The sequence below is a fragment of the Macaca thibetana genome, chromosome 17, assembly GCF_024542745.1.
Source record: "Macaca thibetana thibetana isolate TM-01 chromosome 17, ASM2454274v1, whole genome shotgun sequence".
Lineage (NCBI taxonomy): Eukaryota > Metazoa > Chordata > Mammalia > Primates > Cercopithecidae > Macaca > Macaca thibetana.
The window spans coordinates 55,612,673-55,633,981 of NC_065594.1; the positions used below are offsets into that span (position 1 = coordinate 55,612,673).

Consider the following 21,309-nt stretch of genomic DNA (forward strand, 5'->3'; position numbering starts at 1 on the left):
AGAGGATTAAAATAAAACCATAAACAAAACTGTTAGGGGTGTGAAGATAATTCCCATTTGTTTAGGAAATGAATATACCTCATAGCAAAAGAAATGGTGTTTCTTGAAATTTATTATTTCAAGAATAATAATTGGCAATTATTGCCTTAATATTTATCTGATAGATATTTTCTTCCACAGAACCTGCTTTTTAATAACTTCCTACCAAGGGCTTCTTCGGAGGCCACAGGTGGTAAGACAGGTTTGGCAGAGGTGTTTGTGCGGAATATGCCCTCGGGAGGCTGCTCCGCCCTTCATATGCTCGGGTAGGCTAATTACAGCCTCAGAGGAAGCCCCAACAACCTCACACTTGGCCCAGTCACTTCCTAGCTTCTTTGCCACAGTGTGGCTGGAAGCATGAGCCTACGCTGGGATATGTAGCCTTTTTTCCCAGAGGAGTTGAAATGTCTTCACAAGTCACTTGTGTACTGTGAAGTAGATAGGGCAAACATTAATTTCCCTTTCAAAATTAAGGGACTGAGTGGTGATTTAGAAGTGTGTCGTGTGAGATAGGTCCAGGATTAAACCTCAGTCGTTCTCTCCTAATGTGTATCTCCTCAGATTATTTTAGGTGGGGATGATTTTATTTAACTGCCTTAGGAAAATATGGAAAGGGGCAAACAAGAAAGAGAAGAAAAAATTGTATAGAAGGCAGGGTGTGGCTGTTTGACGACATAGTCATCACTCCTGTTTGTGTTGACTTTTGATAAGTGGGAAACACGTGGTCTCTATTTATGTGGTTTCTATGAATCACAGCAGCATTACGTGAAATGTGTCACACCTTAAATAACTTGCTAATGAGTAAGGTTCAAAATTATAGAAAAACTGAATGAGTAATTGTTAGATTAGAACTACTAGATAAACAGTTCTTTTAAAATACTGTAATTTCTTTCAGAATACGGAATTCTCAACATAAGAATGAATTCACATTTAAAGTGTGATTTATTCTTATTTTTAAATGACCTACTTTCACTGCGTTTTGAGATGGTTTGTAGATTTATAACTTTTGCAATGTTGTCAGAACACAGAAAATAATTTGATAACTCAATTTCTTCCTTTAAATAAAGGATGTTGCATCTGGCAAAACAGACATTTGTCTGCTAAGATGCAGCTTCTTACTTTCAGTCTACAGATGGATAGTAACAGGTGATAATAACAGCTAGCATTTGTGAGTGCTTCTCTTGAGTCAGGCAAGTGCTAAGTGTTTCATGCGTATTATCTCATTTAATCCTCACCATAACCCTGTGAGGTAGGTACATCTCCATTTCACACATGGGATAACTAAGATGTTACATAGCTTGTTCAGAATTGCAGGTAGAAAGTGGCAGAGCAGGGCTTTAAACTCAGGCATCCTAGTTCCAGAGCCCCTACTTGGCCTCAACAGGCCACCATTGACATCATGTTGTGACTTAAGGTAAGTAGCTGAGGCAGCCTCTGTAGACCTAATAGTCCTGCTATAAAATTGTGCTTTCTTCTTTTGGTTTTAAACTCATAAAAATTTTTGTTTTGTTTTAGAGGGAGTCTTAGGTGAGTTTACAATTGTATGGTATAAGAGTTGCCAATTAAAAACTTAATTAGATTTTTCGAGTTATTGAGGTTGGAGTAGCTAGTATGTGCAGTACGAATGTTTTATAATGTTCATGAAAATGCCCACAAAACTGGTAAAACATTTAAAGAGAATTTATTTTATACTGAAGTTTAGAGTATTATATTTTTATTCTCTTTCTCTCTCACACCTACACCCATACACACACGCAGTCATTATGTGTTCACACATCTTTTTATCCAGGAAAATTGGATAAAAAGATTAACTGAACATTTTTATTTACTGATCTACCTTCTATACCCTTAACAGAGGAGGATTATTTTTGAAGGTGTATTATATAGTAAAATACCCTAATTTAAAAATTTCTAAATAGATTGAAGATAATTTATTTTTCTTAGCCTATAAATACTTTAGAGTCTAATGTAGTTGAGTTACTCTTTTACTGAGTACTTATAAAATGCTATTGGTTTTTGGTGTCTGTTTCATGTGGGTGGTTCTGTAACTTTCTAGAAAGTTAAATGTTCTGAGCCTCAAATTTCATACTGGTGAAATGGACATAATAGGATTATTAAATTTAAGGATTGTGTGGATTGCATAGATAATGAGAAAAATTACCTAGGACAAAAACTGGTGTCAGCTCCTTCTATTCTTTGTTTCTTTAGGTACAGGAGATTTAGTAAATTGATGTAAATCTGATTGGTTTTGACTTCTTTTGAATGTTGTTCTTTTATATTAATAAATTTATATGTACATTTATTTTTTATAAATGTATTTTATAAATTTATATATAAACACCTGTAGTCTTTAAAGAATATAAACAAAAGATAATATTAAAAATAAGTGTAATTCTACAACTTAGAAATAATTACTGTTAGTATATTTATTCCATGTTTACTTATGATACATTCTTAGAGAGTTACAGAAATTGGGATTATACTCCACGTATTTTTCATAAATTGCTTTTTAAATAATAAGTATTCTTTACAAGTAATCCACTTTTATGACATGAATTTCAATTTCGTGTCGTTTTCTGTTTTATGGCTATATCATAATGTAATCAATTTCTTATTGCTGGGCATTCAGGGTCTTTTTAATTCTTGCTATTTATTCTACAGAACGCTGTGAAACAGTTCTGTTCTGTGCGCTTGTCCTGTTGTCCTAGTATAAATTGCTAGATCCTGCACCCAGGAGAATATGCATATTTAAGACTTCTGATACATATCACAAATTACCTTCTAGAATTGTGGTATCATTTTATATTACCTTCAGTGGTGTACAGGGCATGCCAGATTGCCACGTCCTCAAAATATAAGCTATTATTTAAAACCTTCATTTAGTTTTTATATTGTCTTTTAAAAAAATATAAATACTGTGCAAATGGAATCTGGTCTTTTATCATCATTATTTAGATTTTGGAAAGTACATAAGTACAAGAGTACATCAATATTTGGATATATGAGGGGATCTGAAGTCTACTACACATGATCCGACCTTTCTGTTGTCTTTTTGGGGGAGATGAACCATTATGGATAGTTGGGTTTTCTGAATAGCTTTGAATATTCCATTTTTCCCACTTTATTAAAGGATATTCTAAATATAACTAACTCAGCCATGTCTATATGATGTGGAGGTGTGTTTCTGAGGATTAATTACTGGAGTATTGTCAGAGTTGTAACTTCAGGGTCAATGCACGTAAGGAGGTTTGGCATGTGCTGTTTAACCACCCTCAAGAACTTGATTGCACATTTCAGCCACTACAAACTAATAAGCAGGTGATATTTTCCCTGCTTCAGATGAGCAGATTGGGGTACAGAGAGGTTATGTAACTTGCTTAAGATCGCACAGTTATTAGGTAGTGAATGTGGAATTTGAACTTACTTTGTTTTGGTCAGACTTCAGTTCTTTTTCTTTCCATTTTGCCACTTGCTACACGCTGCCCTCTTATTGGCCCTTTCATTGCTGTTGACTGTCATTCTTCACTGCTATCCGATGTCTGCAGGACACAGCCTTTTTTTCTTCTAAATCACTGCTTTGAATCTATATTGATTTGGGAATTTAATTGCCAGATTGTAGTAAGTGTCAGTGGCTCTGAGGGGCTTTGCTATGACTAGAGAAAATGGGCTTTAACATCTGTGTTGGATGTTTCTGGGCCTATTTCATGCTTTTTGGCTTTGCATAGGAGTTTCCAGATGAATGACATGTTACAATGTTTTCTGTAGCTGAGATCTGCACTCCCCTTGAGTTTGTTTTGGAACAATTTGGGGAAAATTCAAAATAGTTTGTGTTGCACAGGTTGCTGGGATAATCCAGGGTCCTCTCAGAGTTATTTTCAGAAGAATGTGTCATTCTCTTTGTTTAACTGTGCTTTAAACATTATGTTTTTCTTGTTTTTTTAAATTTATTTATTTTTATTTGAGATGGAGTCTCGCTCTGTCACCCAGGCTGGAGTGCAGTGGCCCCATCTTGGCTCACTGCAAGCTCTGCCTCCTGGGTTCATGCCGTTCTCCTGCCTCAGCCTCCAGGGTAGCTGGGACTACAGGCACCTGCCACCACGCCCGCCTAATTTTTTGTATTTTTAGCAGAGATTGGGTTTCACCGTGTTAGCCAGGATGGTCCTGATCTTGTGATCCGCCCGCCTCAGCCTCCCAAAGTGCTGGGATTACAGGCGTGAGCCACCGTGCCCAGCCTAAACATTATGTTTTTCTTATGAGGCTATGGACTCCTTGAGGGAAGAGCTGCCTGCCTTTAAAACATTTTTTTTTTTCCGGTAAATTCCTACCCAGCATTCAGGTAGTGCCTGTAACAGACACTCAGCCTTTGTTTAAGTAAAGCAGCAGTGCAGCCCTTCTGTAGATTAATGCCAAGTACAGGAAGGATCTACCTCTTCCTGTTGCCTCCTGGCCCAGGCTCCTGTCCAAATGTATAGACCAACTTCTGAGAAACACAACCATTATTTTGTCAGTTAACAGGTACCATGTCTAGCTGCAGCAATGTTGGGTACTGTGGAGAGATGCAGAATGAAGACACACAGGGATTATAGGGGGACTGTGAAGCTGGCAGCAGTGAGGACAGCTAGCGGATGGTGGTAAAGGTCCCCTCATTGAGCCCTGGAGCCAACCTGGCTCCAGGTTGAATATCAGAAATGTATTTCTTTCTGAAGCGGCAGGTGGAGCAAGGACTACTCCTGCTTTTAGGTGGTGGCTGCATCTCCAGGACAGCTGATGTCACTGCCGTTGGTCCCTGCCCTCCGCTCGAGCTGGGACTCAGTCCCAAGGGTTGTTCTTAGAGCAGCTTTTCCCCACCGTGACCTTCATTTTCTCTGCTACTATTTCCCTTGTGGAATCCCCTTTTCTATCCCAACCACCTCCCACTTTAGAGAGAGAATCTAGATATTTTTCTAGAGTTTTCACCAACATTATTGGTGGTGGTAACTGCAGGTGCCTGTTCCTCTGTAATTCCTTAAGTTGGGAATTGTCTGTTTAAAATATTCACCATCTTACCTTTCTTTCTCTTTGTTCTCTGCGCCCATGATTTAATAGTCTTCTCCCTAGGATGTTTCAATAAATGGTTCTTTACATCAATTAGGACAATTTCATAAATAAGTTTAAGAAGTGCCATGCCCTCTGCTGTTTTGCTTTGTAATGAAATTTAAGGAATATAAAGATGGAATTGACATGAATGATTTGTGTATTCAGTGTAGTTGGTATTTTGAGTTTCTGTCTTAAACTGTTTTTATCCACTCTTATTAGAATAGAGCACCCATAGGTTTTTAAAAAATATATAAAATATGTTGAAAATTTAGTTTAGCTCTTAACTTTCATGTATCATCCAATAAAATGATTATATTACCAAAAACACTCATTGTGATTTGTTCCTGCATATATTTGTCATACTAAAATGGTTAAACTATCTCTTTGTAACATAAAACAAACAGTACATATTACTATAAGGAACAGATTATAGGATATAACAGTCTATATATGCAAATCCTTCAAGTATAACATTAAATGCATATTAATTAATCTAATACTGAATTTGACTTGTGTGTTATCCCTGCTTAAGAGAAAATTAACACACAAACCTGTCTTTCAGGCAGTGACAGAGAAGAATTTTGAAACAAAAGATTTTCGAGCCTCTCTGGAAAATGGTGTTCTGCTGTGTGAGTAAGTATTTAAAGTATTTAAAAAATAATTCAAAAGCAAAGATATGTGTGTGTGTGTGTGTGTGTGTGTGTGTGTGTGTGAGAGAGTGATGAGGTGTTTGGCTTCTCCCATGGCCACCGTAGTTACAGATGTGTGTTCTTGGTCACCGGTGAGATTTGATCCCCGCAAATTGATACCTCACAGTACGAGACAGTAGGAAGGTTATCAGTCTCTGTATCTAAAGACAGCACTGGTAAAATATATATTATTTTTAATTAGTAAACAAGAAAGATTCTATTGCATGGTGGACCAGTAGGGGGTGGGTGATTGAGAAGGAAGCCTTATGACATTTTACCATCGATCTCCTAGTCTGAATATTCTAATGGGTAGAATTGCCTGATTTAGAAGTTAATACACAAAATCTTTGCTTCATCAATAAATCATGATGATTGGAGTGGTAGATTTTTCTTTTCAGCTTTAAGTGGAGTCATTACATTACCAAAATCAGTTTGAGTTATGGACTATTCATTCAATGAAGATACCATTGAGAACAACACCCCAGACTTCGCTTACAAAGAAGTAAAATAGGCTAGTACCATGATTGATGGTATAAGGCCTACATTGTATGTGTAGTGTAATATCTTGCTCCCCAATGGATGTATAGTACAGTTAGCCAAGTATGTGACCTTTGGGAATAAGGGAGAGGCAGGCCTGTGAGGCATAAGGATGAAATCCTGGGTGAAGGTACAGGTTGCAGAAGCGAGCAAATAAATTCTTAGAATGTACTTGATACTCACCCACATTTTTGAAAGCACTTAACTATTTCAATCTAGACACTTATCGCCCAAGTGTTTGTGCTATCTGTCCACATGCAGGCAGTGAGAGTGTATGCACTAGTACTTAGAGATTTTGATTATCCTTTTGAAGGAGTTGTTTGCAACAAAAGGTCTGGAGTCAAAGGGCCTAGGTTAGATTTCTCACTCCATTACTTTTGGACCTTTGAATAAGTGACTTCACATCTTTGAACATTTGACCAAGTGACTTAACATTTGAGCTTTATTTTCTCATCTGTAAAGTGGAGATCAAGGTACCTGATGTGCCTAATTCACAGAGTTGCTGAGTTCAACAATATATATTTTAAGGTTTTTATAAACTATCAAACTTTGTATATGTACAAGTTGTTGCTAGACGATGGGCATGTAAATAACAGTCTCTATCTTGTCAGCCCTGTTGGCAGGCGTTCAAACTTCTTTGTGTTAGGGTGATATTATTAATTTGTTCCATATGAAGTTGCTGATATTTAACCATTTGTGACCTACAGTAGTGTCAATTTCATGTGGTTTCACCTAATGTATAGGTGACATGTATAGGACAGACATGTGAATAAGGGCCAGGAATAAAGTTTAAAGTGTGTTTCTTGTGATCTTCCAATGTTACATTCATTGGAACGTGAATAATGTTTCAGTTAGTTTGACAATGAGTCAAATAGTGTTTAAACTAATTTAAACCATGTAGCCCAACTGGTCACTAAAGGGAAGTTACTTTATATTAATCTGAAAACTGTATGATTTAAATGTATTCTAGTAATGTTTAGAAGATGGAGGGTAAACAATACCTGTTAGAAAGAGCTGTGTGACCTGCAAACTACTTTAGTTGTTATTTAAATGTTTGCAATTAAAAAAAAAAGCCATCAACCGTACACCCCACAAGTCTGAATAGGAACTGGGTGGGTTTGTGCCTATAAGGAAGTGTGTCTATGAAGCACTGAATCTTTCTAGATTTATAAAAGCATATATCTCAAATATATGATCTTTTCAAAGAAGTAACTTTGTAGGTTATATATTTCCAGTAATGAACTATTGCCCATAATATTTTAGGGGTCCCACTTTTGGGGCATTGACCCCACAAATAGGTCATTAAACATGTTTGATAGTGACACCCAGGTTTTCACTTAAAATGCACCTTATGCACCAGCCTGGGCTCCGAATGATTAGAAGTGATTTCCAAAAGCTATACCAAGCCTGAAAAGATCAGCGTAGTGTGACTAGGGAGGATATTCAGAGTTGATGAAAAACTATTGTGAGCATAGGCAGTACACGTTAGAAGAAATACGTAATTTCTACCTTAATGGCAATAGCAAACATTTGGATGAATGTTTAGAGATATATTCGTTTTTTAAAAAGTCACTTTAATTCTCAGACCTCCAAAGCTCATTCTAATACTGTTTTCTAATTGGAATAACACCAGTTTGGAGTTTTGTGCATTGCCACATAAGTCTCATCAATCTCTTAGTACCCAGTATTCTTTAAATTAACGTTTCCCAAAAGTAGCTTAAGTAAATCTGAAGCCATGGTAATCAGCAATTGTAATTTACTGTGGGACACCAAAGTACTGCGTAATATTTTTATTAAAAAATATTTCTGTAAATTGTGAATCACATTGTTGATAGCCACTGGTTAATGACGACACATTCATCTAAAAGCTGTGGTGTTAACGAATAAAAAGTCCAGATAACTATATTTAGTATGAAACCTGTAACTGAGGAAAGCCTGGCTGGTTGCACTCTGAAATGATTAAGCAGGCACTGCTGTTTGTGGCTACATCCACCTGCGTTATATATAATGCCTGAGAGGAAAACACAGTCAGCTGTTCAGAGGTCTGGTATTACAAGCCCTGACTTTTTAATTAATGGTAAATATAGTAAGCTATCTGTCTTTGAGGATATTTTACCCACTAGAGATCCCAAGTTTTAGCTGAAATATGATTAGGGTATTTTTAAAACCTGAATTCATTTTCGTACAGGAAAAGGCTGACTTCTGTCTGGCTCACTGCCAGAATCATATTTCTTGTGACATACAAGTTCTGCTTGTTGCCTGTTAGAAACCTCTAGGCATTCTCCTTCATTACCACCATTAAATAGTTTTCTTAATATTTAATCCAGTAATCTCAGCAGTTTTAAAAAAATCCATTAGTAGTACTCTTTTCTTTTGAACTGGTGTTCTGAAATATCAAAGTCAAAAGTTCGAATAGCTTATTATAGCTTTCACCCAATTGGAAGTGTACTGACATTTCAGATAGTCTAAAGTGGGGATAAACCATGCACTGTGGTTTCAGACAGGATATACATTTGAGTAATGAGGATAGTTATGTGTGTTCACTGCCTTTTAATCTGATAGACTATTGAAGTTAGTATCTTCATATTAGTCATTTTGGTGTCGTTTAGTTTGACTGTGGCATCTAGTGAGTTGGGGGATAAAGAATACTCCCTTGATGAAAGTCTATGACTGTAGTCTCTCTTGGTTTTACTAAACAGTAAGATGGGAACACTGTCTGATATTTTTGCTTTTCTAATTAATAAAAGGGTTGCAAGTGTTTATAAGGTAATTTTAGCTCCTTGTTATAATGTGCTATGAATTTTATTAGTAGTGTTCATTAATCCGTCTTTCTTCAGTATTTCTTAATGCTCATGTAGACTGCCTTATTATGTATATTTTAAAAATATAAAAGATGTATCACTTGATCAATGTCCATGATCTCGTTTTGCTCTGGGTTCTAGCAGAATTATTCCTCTTTTCTAAACATATTCGGTTGAGACATAGGTAATGATATCAGTAATTTCCCAGTTACTCATCTTATGATGACAATCTTGGAAATATTCAAATAAAAACACTCTTTTTTTTTTTTTTTCTCTCTCTGATGAAGAAGATTTACTTGACGATAGTCTGATTGGGTGTGTCACTGGTTAGTCAGTCTGTACCTCCCATCCCTGGAATGATCCCAAGTCTCTGCCTCAGTCAGCCATGCATCAGAAGTTTATGCCTTTTTGAACACATGACTCACAGTAAGAACACTCTTCCTGGCCAGGCGCCATGGCTCACTCCTGTAATCCCTGAACTTTGGGAGGCCAAGGCAGGCGGATCACGAGGTCAGGAGATTGAGACCATCCTGGCTAACACGGTGAAACCCCGTCTCTACTAAACATACAAAAAATTAGCCGGGCGTGGTGGCGGGCGCCTGTAGTCCCAGCTACTCAGGAGGCTGAGGCCGGAGAATGGTGTGAACCTGGGAGGTGGAGCTTGCAGTGAGCCAAAATTGTACCACTGCACTCCAGCCTGGATGACAGCAAGACTCTGTCTCTAACAAACAAACAAACAAAACAAAACTCTAACTGTCACCAAGTCTTCTTTTCCCTTTCTTATAGCTTGGAAAGACAGAAGCAAGATATTCACTCCTATCGGTGTTTCTATTTGTATCAGCCATGTGACCACAACACTATCTGCCAAAAAATACTGTAATAGTTTATTAAAGATATATAGATATACATATTCAATAGAAAAATATATATTTTTTATCTTTACAAATACTACTGTTTGCTGTGGGATACTCAGATGATCATTTTAAATCATTGGGTAAGATAGAGAACTTTGTCACTTTGTCATTCCAGCCAAGAGAGCTCTATCTTTTTTGTTGGAGTTGGAGATCTCCACCCATACGTGGAGTGCCAGTGACATGGGTAGGCCCCCTGGGGCTTCCATGCAGTGCTCCATGGGAAGCCCAGAGGCTTTCATGTAGTGGGAAAGGCTTTTATTCTTAGAGGTGTTTCTGGTTTTGAATTTCCTGAGGAGGACAGTTGCTTACATACAGCGTTCCAGCATGCCAACACTATTTATTGACCCTGATCTGTTTTTAAAGCTTTTGAAATTTAGTGAAAACTGTTTTTCTTCATTTTCAAGTAATATAAGCTTTGAAGTTTCCATGTTACATGATAGCCCAGCAATAGGCAAACAATGGTGCAAGGGTTCAAGTTCATAAAAATGAATGTAAAAATTTTAATCTGTTTTCACTTAATGGCAGTATTTTATGGTTGGCATTTACATGCCTTCTTTTTAAGCATCATGGTTCATTTCACCTGTGATGTAATATCTATATCTAGCAAAAACATGATTTTTTGTTTCAAAGAAAGAGTATATCAAGATGAAAGTCAGCTTGGCAAACATCAACTTAAAAATTCACTTCAGTTATGGGAGACACACTCTAAGGACTCATTTGAAGTTTTGCAGAAGTTTTTTAATATTTGGCCTCAAAGTTGAGGGTTGAAATCCCAGAGGGAGACTGATAATATCACTCTCATTTACCTGAGGGATTGAGAGGAATTTAGTAACGTTACTTCATAGTTAAATAGTACAGGAAGCCAGATCCCCCCGTTAGATTCCTTTTGCTTTCTGTTGTTTTTGTTTTGAAGACTTTTTAAACGAACAGTTTTGAGTTCACAGAAAAACTGAGTGAAAGGTACAGAAAGATCCCATATTCTCCATGACCCCACTCATGCACAGCCTCCCCCATTATCAACATCCCCCATCAGAGGGGTACATTGGTTACAAATGATGGACCTGCATTGACACATCATCATCACCCAGAGTCTATCGTTTACCTTACAGTTCATTCTAGGTGGTGTACGTTCTGTGGTTTTGGACAAATGTAGAATGACATGTACCCATCATTGTAGTATCATCCAGAATTGTTTCACTGCTGTTGAAATCCTCGGTGCTCCTCCTGTTCTTCCCTCCCTTACCTGTAACCCCTGGCAACCACTGATCTTTACTGTCTTTATGGTTTTGCCTTTTCCAGAATGTCACATAGTTGGAATCATACAGTGCGTAGCCTTTTCAGATTGGCTTCTTTAACTGAGTAATATGCTCTTTCTTCCATATCTTTTTATGGTTTGATAGCTCATGTCTCTCTCTCTTTTTTTTTTTTTTTTTTTTTGAGATGAAGTCTCGCTCTTGTCCCCCAGGCTGGAGTGCAATGGTGCGATCTCCGCTGTCCACAACCTCCGCCTCCCGGGTTCAAGTGATTCTCCTGCCTCAGCCTCTCGAGTAGCTGGGACTACAGGCAGGCACCACCACCCCCAGCTAATTTTTGTATTTTTAGTAGAGACGGGGTTTCACCATGTTGGCCAGGCTGGTCTCAAAATCCTGACCTCAAGTGATCTGCCCGCCTCAGCCTCCCAAAGTGCTGGGATTACAGGCGTGAACCACGGCACCCGGCCACCTTATGTCTCTTCTGTGCTGAATAGCGTTCTGCTGTCTGGCGGTTCCACAGTTTGTTTATATATTCATCAAATGAAGGCCATCTTGGTTGCTTCCCAGTTTTGACAATTATGAATAAAACTGCTATAAACATCCATGATGTTTGGCCCTGTGTCCCATCCAAATCTCATGTCAAATTGTAATTCCCACTGTTGGGGGAGGGACCTGGTGGGAGGTGATTAGATCATGGGGGCGGGTTTCCCCCATGCTGTTCTTGTGATAGTGAGTGAGTTCTCTCCAGACCTGATGTTTTAAAAGTAGGTGGCACTTCCCCCTTCACTTGTTGTCTCTCTTTCTCTGCCACAGTAAGACCCGCTTGCTTCCCCTTTGCCTTTGCCATGACTGTAAATTTCCTGAGGCCTCCCAGTCATGCCTCCTGTTAAGCCTGTGGAATTGTGAGTTAATTAAGCCTATTTTCTTCATAAATTATCTAGTCTCAAGTAGTTCTTAATAGCAGTGTGAGAATGGACTAATACAATCCGTGTGCAATTTTTTGTGTAAATGTAAATTTTTTAGCTCCTTTTGGTAAATACCAAGGAACATGATTGCAGCATCATATGGTAAGAGTATATTTAGTTTTGTAAGAAACTGCCAGAGTCTTTCAAAATCTCTGTACCATTTTGCATTTCTACCAGCAGAGAATGAGAGTTTTTGTTGTTCCACGTCCTTGTCAGCATTTGGTGTTGTCCGTGTTCTGAATTTTGACCATTCTAATAAATGTGTAGTGGTATCTCGTTGTTTTAATTTGCTGTTAACATATGATGTGGAGCATCTTTTCATGTGCTTGTCATCTGCGTGTCTTCATTAGTGAGGTGTCTGTTAAGGTCTTTGGCCCATTTTTTAATCAGATTTTCTTATTGTTGACTTTTTAAGAGTTCCTTGTATATTTTAGATAAGAGTCCCTTTTCAGATATGTCTCTTACAAATATTTTCTCTCAGTCTGTGGCTTGTCTTTCTATTCCCTTGACAGTGTCTTTCACAAAGCAGATATTTTTAATTTTAATGAAGTCCAGTGTGTCAATTTTTCTTTTATGAATTGTGCTTTTTGTGTCATATCTAAAAAGTCACTGTCAAACCTAAAGTCTCTAGACTTCCCCCTGTCTTTTCTTCTAGGAGTTTTAATAGCTTTTGGTTTTATATTTATGTCTGTGATCCACTTTGAGTTCATTGTTGTGAAGGGTGTAAGGTCTGTGTCTAGACGCCGTTTGCCTTTGATGTGACATTGGGAAATTTTCTACTACTCAGTGAAATCCATTAGTGCTGTAATTATTGAGGGTCTCAGAATAAGAGGTATCTGCCCTGAGACTACTCAGGCTTTTCTAGACTTACTTCAGGATGCTTCAAGCAGAATGGTGAGGCTATATGATAAAGTTCCATCATAAGAAAGTGATGACTATAAATATTGGTACTGACATTGCGGTTCCACACACTTTCCCATCTTAGCATTTACTGTTAACTTTTATTGTGTATTGTAGGTAATTCAGCAGTATTCAAAATTACTACCATAGAAATTCTAGGAATTAAACATATCAATTTTACTAGCAATCTTTGAAAAGATTAGAGTGATCATAAATATTTATATTGAATGCTTTTAGACTTTTAAATTATATATGCTGGTTATTTTACCCATGGAAATATGATTACTTATTTTAAAATATTGCAGCTTATGAATTTAAATAAAAGTTAATAAAATTTTAGTAAGGCATTTACTTAATTAAGATAACCAGTCCAAGTTAATATATCTGATAGTTCACTCTTTTGATCAATGTTGACAATAAGTGGAGAATATCAAGGTTTGACTTCTCTGGAAACAAAAAAATACTAGGGAGGGGTGTTGTTGGTAAAAGCAAAAAATTTCTAGCATTTGAAAGCAGAGGTAAAATGTTTAAAAATTTCTTTATAAAGAAGATATTTTGAATGATTTGTTTCATATTTCACAGAAATATTTCTGCATTAAAAACTGGGCAGTGGATTTTAGTAAATATTTGTAAAGCACCTATGAAATGCCAGGTTTTTTTGCTAAGTGCTAGGCGATGCTGTTTGGAAAGGGAGAGGGTTGTCTGTGCCTCTAGCAGCTGGACTGTCTGATTGCTCTGCTGCCGATCCCAGCACATTGCCATATTTAGTGCACATTAAAATGCTTAATAAGCACAATTTGTGTTTAGAGGAAAAGCAAGCAAATGTATTAATACCATATAGTGGATAAAACAAAAATCATTGTTTAAGATAGGCACATAGACCAATAGAACAAAATAGAGAACCCAGAAATAAAGCCAAGTGCTTACAGCCAACTCCTCTTCCACAAAGCAAACAAAAACATAAAGTGGGGAAAGGACACCCTATTCAACAAATGGTGCTGGGACAATTGGAAGCCACATGTAGCAGAATGAAACTGGATCCTCATCTCTCACCTTATACAAAAGTCAACCCAAGATGGATCAAATACTTAAATCTAAGACCTGAGACCGTAAAGATTCTGGAAGATAACATTGAAAAAGCCCTTCTAGACATTGGCTCAGGCAAAGACTTCATTACCAAGAACCCAAAAGCAAATCCAACAAAGATAAATAGATGGGACTTAATTAAATTAAAAAAAAACTTCTGCACAGCAAAAGAAATAATCAGCAGAGTAAACAGACAACCTACAGAGTGGGAGAAAATCTTCACAATCTATACATCTGACAAAGGACTGATATCTATAATCTACAAGGAGCTCAAACAAGTCAGCAAGAAAATAATAGTCCCATCAAGAGTGGGCTAAGGACATAAATAGACAGTTCTCAAAAGAAGATACACAAATGGCTAAAAAGCATACAGAAAAATAAGGCAACATCACTAATAATCAGGGAAATGCAAATCAAAACCACAAAGTAATGCCACCTCACTCCTGCAAGAGTGACCATAATCAAAAAATAAAAAAAGAATTGTTGTGGATGCAGTGAAAAGAGAACAGTTTTACACTGCTGGTGGGAATGTAAACTAGTACAGCCACTATGGAAAACAGTGTGGAGATTCCTTAAAGAACTAAAAGTAGATCTACCATTACTAGGTATCTACCAGAGGAAAATAAGTCATTATATGAAAAAGATATTTGCACACCCATGTTTGTAGTAGCACAATTTGCAATTACAAGAATATGGAACCAGCCCAAATGCCCATCAATCAATGAGTGGATAAAGAAAACGTGGTGTATATATACATATACCTTGGAATACTACTCAGCCATAAAAAGGAACAAAATGGCATTTGCAGCAACCTGGACGGAATGGGAGACCATTATTCTAAGTGAAGTAACTCAGGAACGAAAAACTAAACATCATATGTTCTCACTCATAAGTGGGAGCTAAACTATGAGGATGCAAAGGCATAAGAATGATACATTGGACTTTGGGGACTTGGGGGAAAGAGTGGGGAGTGGTGAGGGATGAAAGACTGCTTGCATACAGTGTACACTCCTCAAGTAATGGGTGCACCAAAATCTTAGAAATCACTACTGAAGAATTTATTCATGTAACTAAACACCACCTGTTCCCCCAAAATCTGCCAAAATAAAAAAAAAGACATTGCTCTTCAATTTGTGAACAACATGTAATACTTTTAGTATATCTTCAAAAATTTAGTTACTAATAGAAGTTTGATAATGTGAGGATATATATTTAAAAAATGCACGTGACAGAAAGATATTAGAAATATGTATGCGTGAATGACTAATAAAATAATTCGCAGGTTAAAAAGTTCATTCACTGTATTGATATGTTGTTCCATGTCATCTTCCTTGTTCATTGTGAAAATCTTTGGAAATAGGAGCTCAAAAGGTGTCCATAAATTTTGTACCTCAACTGAAAACTTTCTGATAAAGCGAAAAATGAGATTGGGCATTTAGAACTAGTTTCTGGACACTATTAGAAACAGAGCATCAAATTCTAGTTCTCACTAAAACTTTTATAACTGAGCCAGACATTATATTGAGCTTTATGTACAGTTTTCTGAATTTCCTCTCCGAGTTATGATTAAAGTGGGTTATATTCACTGACAAAGCTTTTGAACAGAGCCAGCTCTCTATTATCTGTCGTCGTGCAACTCCTTTGAAGGGAGTGGACAGTTTGTTTGAGGGTGAGGGAGGGGAGTGGGAAGGAAAGGGAGGAGGCAACTTGAGAGATGTCTTAGTCTGCTTGGGCTGCTGCTACATCAAGATACCATAAATTAGGTAGTTTATAAACAATAGAAATCTGTTTATCACAGTTCTGGAGGCTGGGAAGTCTAAGATCAAGACACCGGCATATTTGGCATATAGTGAGGACCTGCTTCCTTCATAGACAGACTTCTCACTGTAACCTCTTGTGGTGGAAGGGGCAAGGCAACTTTCAGGAGCCTCTTTTATGAGGGACCTAATCCCACTCATGAGGGTTCTGCTCTTATGACCTAATCACCTCCCAGGGGCTCCACCTCCTAATACTGTTACTTTCAGGGTTAGGATTTCAAGGTATGAGTTTTGGGAGGAATGCAAACATTCAGATCCTAGCAAGGGATGAGCTGAGGGAGAAGGAGAGAAATTGCTGGCCTTACCTGTGAATGCTCTGACTTGGGAGGTGTCAGATTACTAGGTGCTTCCTTCTGGTTTTAATCCTACCAAAAGAGCAAGCCCTCTCATGCACTAACCAAGCACATAACCAGGTTTAGGCTCTGGCCTAAGGAAAGGCTTGGGGGAAGAGAGCGATAATTCAAGCTAGGGCTAGAGGGATGGAACAAGGGGATGCAGGCTGATACAACGGCTCCTTGAATGATTCTAGGTCCTAGTACATAGAGGTATCTGGAAGGTTATGTTATCTGAATCTTGAATAGAATCAGTTACCTGAAGCCAGTGTTACCTTAGGAATTCCGTATGTGTGATTGAAGAACACTTGTTAGGCAAAGAAGTTCTATTTGTAGAAGAGAGTATTTCCATAGATGACTCCTGTTTTTGATTTGACATAAGGCTATGCCCCATTCCTCTAGGCAGACTTAAATTTCACAGAAGTTTACATTTTATGAGACCCATTGTTTTCCTCCTTAGAAGAAATACTCTAAAAGGTTGTCCTTTAATTGTATATGAAAATAATTTTTGATGATTCAAAATTTAATTGGGTGTTCAGCATTTGCCAAGACTCTATGTGTCTTTTCTCCATCTTGTAGTCCTTAGAATTGTCACTGCTAACAAAAGAAAACAGCATTTTCCTTTAGTGACTCAACTTTTTAGAGGCTAGTTTGTGTGTTATTCAGAGTATTGTTTTTTCCTCAGTTTATTTCCGTGTTTGCACATGTACTTGAAGGTTTAGGGTGGAAAAGGAATGCTAATCCATTGTGTGTCTGTCACTTCTAAGTAATAGCTTTGAACCTTCTGATGAGGGAAGTGTTAATTAACTCATTATTGGGAGACATCGTTTATCTTTTCTATTCCCTTTACCTGGATCTCTTACTCCCCTTGGCTGACCCAATTGAGAGTAGGTTGTGCTTTTTTAAAATGTACTTTCTCTTATGAAACTGTGTTTTTTAAAATGTACTTTCTCTTATGAAACCTGTAATGTAAAAATGATACGTGATATAAACAGGTAAGCTGAATGACCTGGCCAAAGTCACCAGTGACTCAAATAGGTGGAGTAGAAATTTATGACACTCTTCCTCCTGCCAGACTTTCCTGACATTTTATATGTTTCCTCAGCTCATAATGGCCTCAATTTATGTCATTTAAAGATCAAATTTCAAAATACAAGTTACTGTAAGAAAGTCAGTGCCGAGCTAGTGGTCACAAACTGCAAATAATTTCTTGATTTATACTTTCCAGAATTATGTTCCTATTCCATAATGCTGCAGTTACTAGTTCTTCTATGCATTGCAAGAATGCCACCAGTAACAGAAATATAGAAATACTTTGTTAATAAGGAACAACTAGGAGAATTAATTTGCAATTGTTATTTCTTATAAACTTACTCAATTCATTTCTGACTTCTCAGCTAGTGATTAAGAAAAAGATCATGTGGACATGAAGGGAGAAAGCTTTGCTTTCTACTTGGCTTTCTGTGTACAAATCAGAAATTAGGTATCATGGAATAATTGTTCTAGGAAATTGAGTTGGGAGAATGGTATTATTAGCTATATTAACTAACTTGTCTAATCTTTGTGTGTAGAAACCATGAAAACAGAAAAACATCTTTTGTTCACAAAATGAGATCTTCATAGCCACTGTTTTGTAATTTTGAATCCTGTTGAACAACATTCTGTAGGTTATTAAATCAAGACTTTTGTCTTTTTTTATTTTCAGCAAACTCAAGTGTATATGTAAGTCTTTGGAATGTTGAAGGAGTGACATTCCACAGGTTTCAGATTTTTTTTTTTTTTTTTGCTGCCCATTTTGCTAAGGAGACCAGTCAATTAAGAATGTTTCATGATTTCTTCTTTATTTGCTTTCTTTTAGGAGCTCTGTTACAGAATAAAGAATTATTTCTTGTGTATGGGTTTTTGAATAGGAAAATCAGTTTCAAGATACTGTTCTCTGACAGTGATTAACGATTAATTAACCAAGGTAACATTAATAGAAAAGCATTTTTATAGTGTTAAATTTCTACACGATCTGGCAGAGTGTCAGTGAACTAAATCAATAAAAAAGAGTTCATAATAATCTAGATTTAGAAGCAAAATTGTATCAAGTTTCAGTTGTCAAAACTGAGTTTCTTTTTTATAGAGTATGGAGACATAGATATCTTTGCCGTGTCTTTCATGTTAACTTAAACTGATTCTGTTTAATCTAAAATACTAGATTCTGAGGTAACGCATTGAATTTAATGTTTGCCCAGTCATTCTGCTGTGGTAATAAAGCAATCAATTATGGACTTGAATGAGTTACCAATAAAAACTAGTTGACTATTTGTATGAGTCCACCTCACCTTTTAAATGTGGCAAAATAATATGATTTTGAAGATACCTTTAAAAATGATCAGTTTGGGAAAAACAATCAATGAAAACTATTAGTAGAAAATAGTATTCTTTGGGTGAAGTGAGATAAATTATAATGAAGAGATTCTTAAACTGGCACTTGAAACAGAACCAAATATTACTTTTCTTTAATGTGAAACTAGCTCTTTGAAGGATGGTTTTGGATATGTAAGTGGGTCTGTGTCCACACATAAAGGATATAGACTACGGAGGTCCGCTCACCGTTGTGTGTGGTGCCCCTCTTTGTCTCTAGACTTGATGTCTTGGTTATTTACTTTCTTATGGGCTATTGGCTCTGTATAACACATTGAGGGGAGGGAATAGTGATATATGTGATTTTTGAGAATGCTAAAAAAACTGATATTGGCATCTTTTAATTGCATCTGTATTTGTTTACTTTCAGTTTGATTAATAAGCTTAAACCTGGCGTCATTAAGAAGATCAATAGACTGTCTACACCAATAGCAGGATTGGTAAGTAGTAAATTACCTTCACAACTAAATTTATTGGTCTTTGAAATGTAAAGAGGTGGCACTGGCAGGTTTTTGTATCTGCAATTACCATTGAAATTAGGTTATGGTTTTTTTGTTGAAGCAAAGTGTGTTTGGTGATGTCTTCCTTTTATCTGTAGTTCCTTTCTGTTTCCCTTTTGCCTGGAAGCTTTTATTTTATTTTTTAATTGTTTGTTTTGATTTTTGTGCCTTCAAACTTCATATATTTACATTCTTGGCTTATTTCTTCCACAAATTGCATTTGCTCAGGGTCACCTTCTTCTGAAGCTCAGCCCTATGTGAGCTGTTTGCTGGCTACCACAATGGTGGCTCAGACTGCGAGATGTTCACCAGTTGTCATGTTTCTGCCACGTGATGCTTGTGCATTGCCCTCAGCCAGCACATAGACCCTAAGTGCATTTCCAAAATAGTGAAGGCCTGCTAGCTCTGTTACTTTATGTAATAGGTTTCCCACCAAAGTCCTGTGTGAGGTTGCACAAGTCTCTGTCTTCCTCTTTGCCACAGTAATATTACCCATAAAATGAGCGTGATGGTTCTGTAGATTCTTTCTAGCTTTCAAATCAGGATTTTGTGTATAAAATATACCCCACACTGTCCCAAGGTAGCTACTCAGACGGGGTAAGACATTTCAGAGGACAATAATAGTGTGGGGCTCTGCCTGTGGAAATAATTTACAATCAAATACAAATGATGGATAATTTTTAAAATGTTAGAAATCCTTAAAAATCAACGCAATAATAGAAGTAAGTTAAATCAACTTCAGAGCACTCTGAAGTTTAAGATAGCTAATAATTGGAACGTAAACACAAACCTTACTATTTTTAGACTATTCATGCTGTTTATAATGCATTCAGGAAATTTCTGTTTGACCATTCATGTGTTTACAGATGTTAAAGGCATGAGTAATTAAAGTTAGCAATACCAACATTTCTGGATTTGCAGAAGTTACAAAAATGTCATTAAATTCTTGATAGGGGTGTTGGTTGCAGAGTGTTCCTCAGAAAATATCTGTCTAGGAGAGAAGGAATGAAAAATTGTTAATAATTTTATTTCAAAATAAGATATACATAAAATTCCCAGAGCAGCTGGGCTCAAATATTAATTCCTTCCTACCTACCAAGTTTCCTCCATTCTATATCTATCATTAATAGGCAGCTGACCTAATAATTTTATTGATTTCAAATTTGATTAGGTTAAAAATATTATGTGTATATATGTGTGTGTGTGTGTATATATATGTATATACATACACATAGAGCTGTACAATTTAAATATTTCTACCCAACTTTTATCCTGTACTTTTCTAAAAACATTCTCATGCCATGACTCTATTTGTCCCACCCCACTTACCCCCTCTTCAGGAGGAGAGGGGAGGTTTGTAGGACCCTGGAGCTTGTGAGCCCTTTCCAAAAATGGGACAACACCTAAGATTGGTGGGTTCTGTGTGTCTATGTACACATACACACACACACACACACACACACACACACACACACAATTTTCTACTGGTAATACAGTGAGTCAGAAGAGGTTTGTTATTTAAGGAATAAAATGAAAAAAATTTAGTTTTTGAAGTCTTTTTAAAACTTTTTTTGAGATGGAGTCTTACTCTGTCGCTAAGCTGGAGTACAGTGGGGCGATCTCGGCTCCCTGAAAACTCCGCCTTCTGGGTGCAAGCAATTCCCCTGCTTCAGCCTCCCAAGTAGCTGGGACTACAGGCTCATGCCACCATGCCCAGCTAATTTTTTTTAAATTTTTTTTTCATTAATCTTTTGCATTTTTTAGTCACTATTTTATTTAGTTATGCTCTGATCTTTATTACTTCTTTTCTTTTTTTTTTTCATTATACTTTAAGTTCTAGGGTACATGTGCACAACGTGCAGGTTTGTTACATATGTATACATGTGCCGTGTTGGTGTGCTGCACCCATTAACTCGTCATTGACATTAGGTATATCTCCTAATGCTATCGCTCACCACCACCCCTCCCCACAATAGGACCCGGTGTGTAAT

General features: G+C 37.0%; 1 protein-coding gene across 4 annotated transcripts in view; it reads left to right on the top strand.

Annotated features, from left to right (window-relative positions):
• The window catches only part of LMO7 (LIM domain 7), a 217,731-nt gene that overhangs the window by 69,793 nt on the left and 126,629 nt on the right, over positions 1 to 21,309 (top strand). For all 4 annotated transcript variants that reach the window (XM_050766419.1, XM_050766421.1, XM_050766426.1 and 1 more), the window contains exons 2-3: positions 5,678 to 5,748; positions 19,189 to 19,258. In XM_050766419.1, coding sequence (XP_050622376.1) covers positions 5,678 to 5,748; positions 19,189 to 19,258 — 141 coding nt within the window. The remainder of the gene's footprint in view (positions 1 to 5,677; positions 5,749 to 19,188; positions 19,259 to 21,309) is intronic.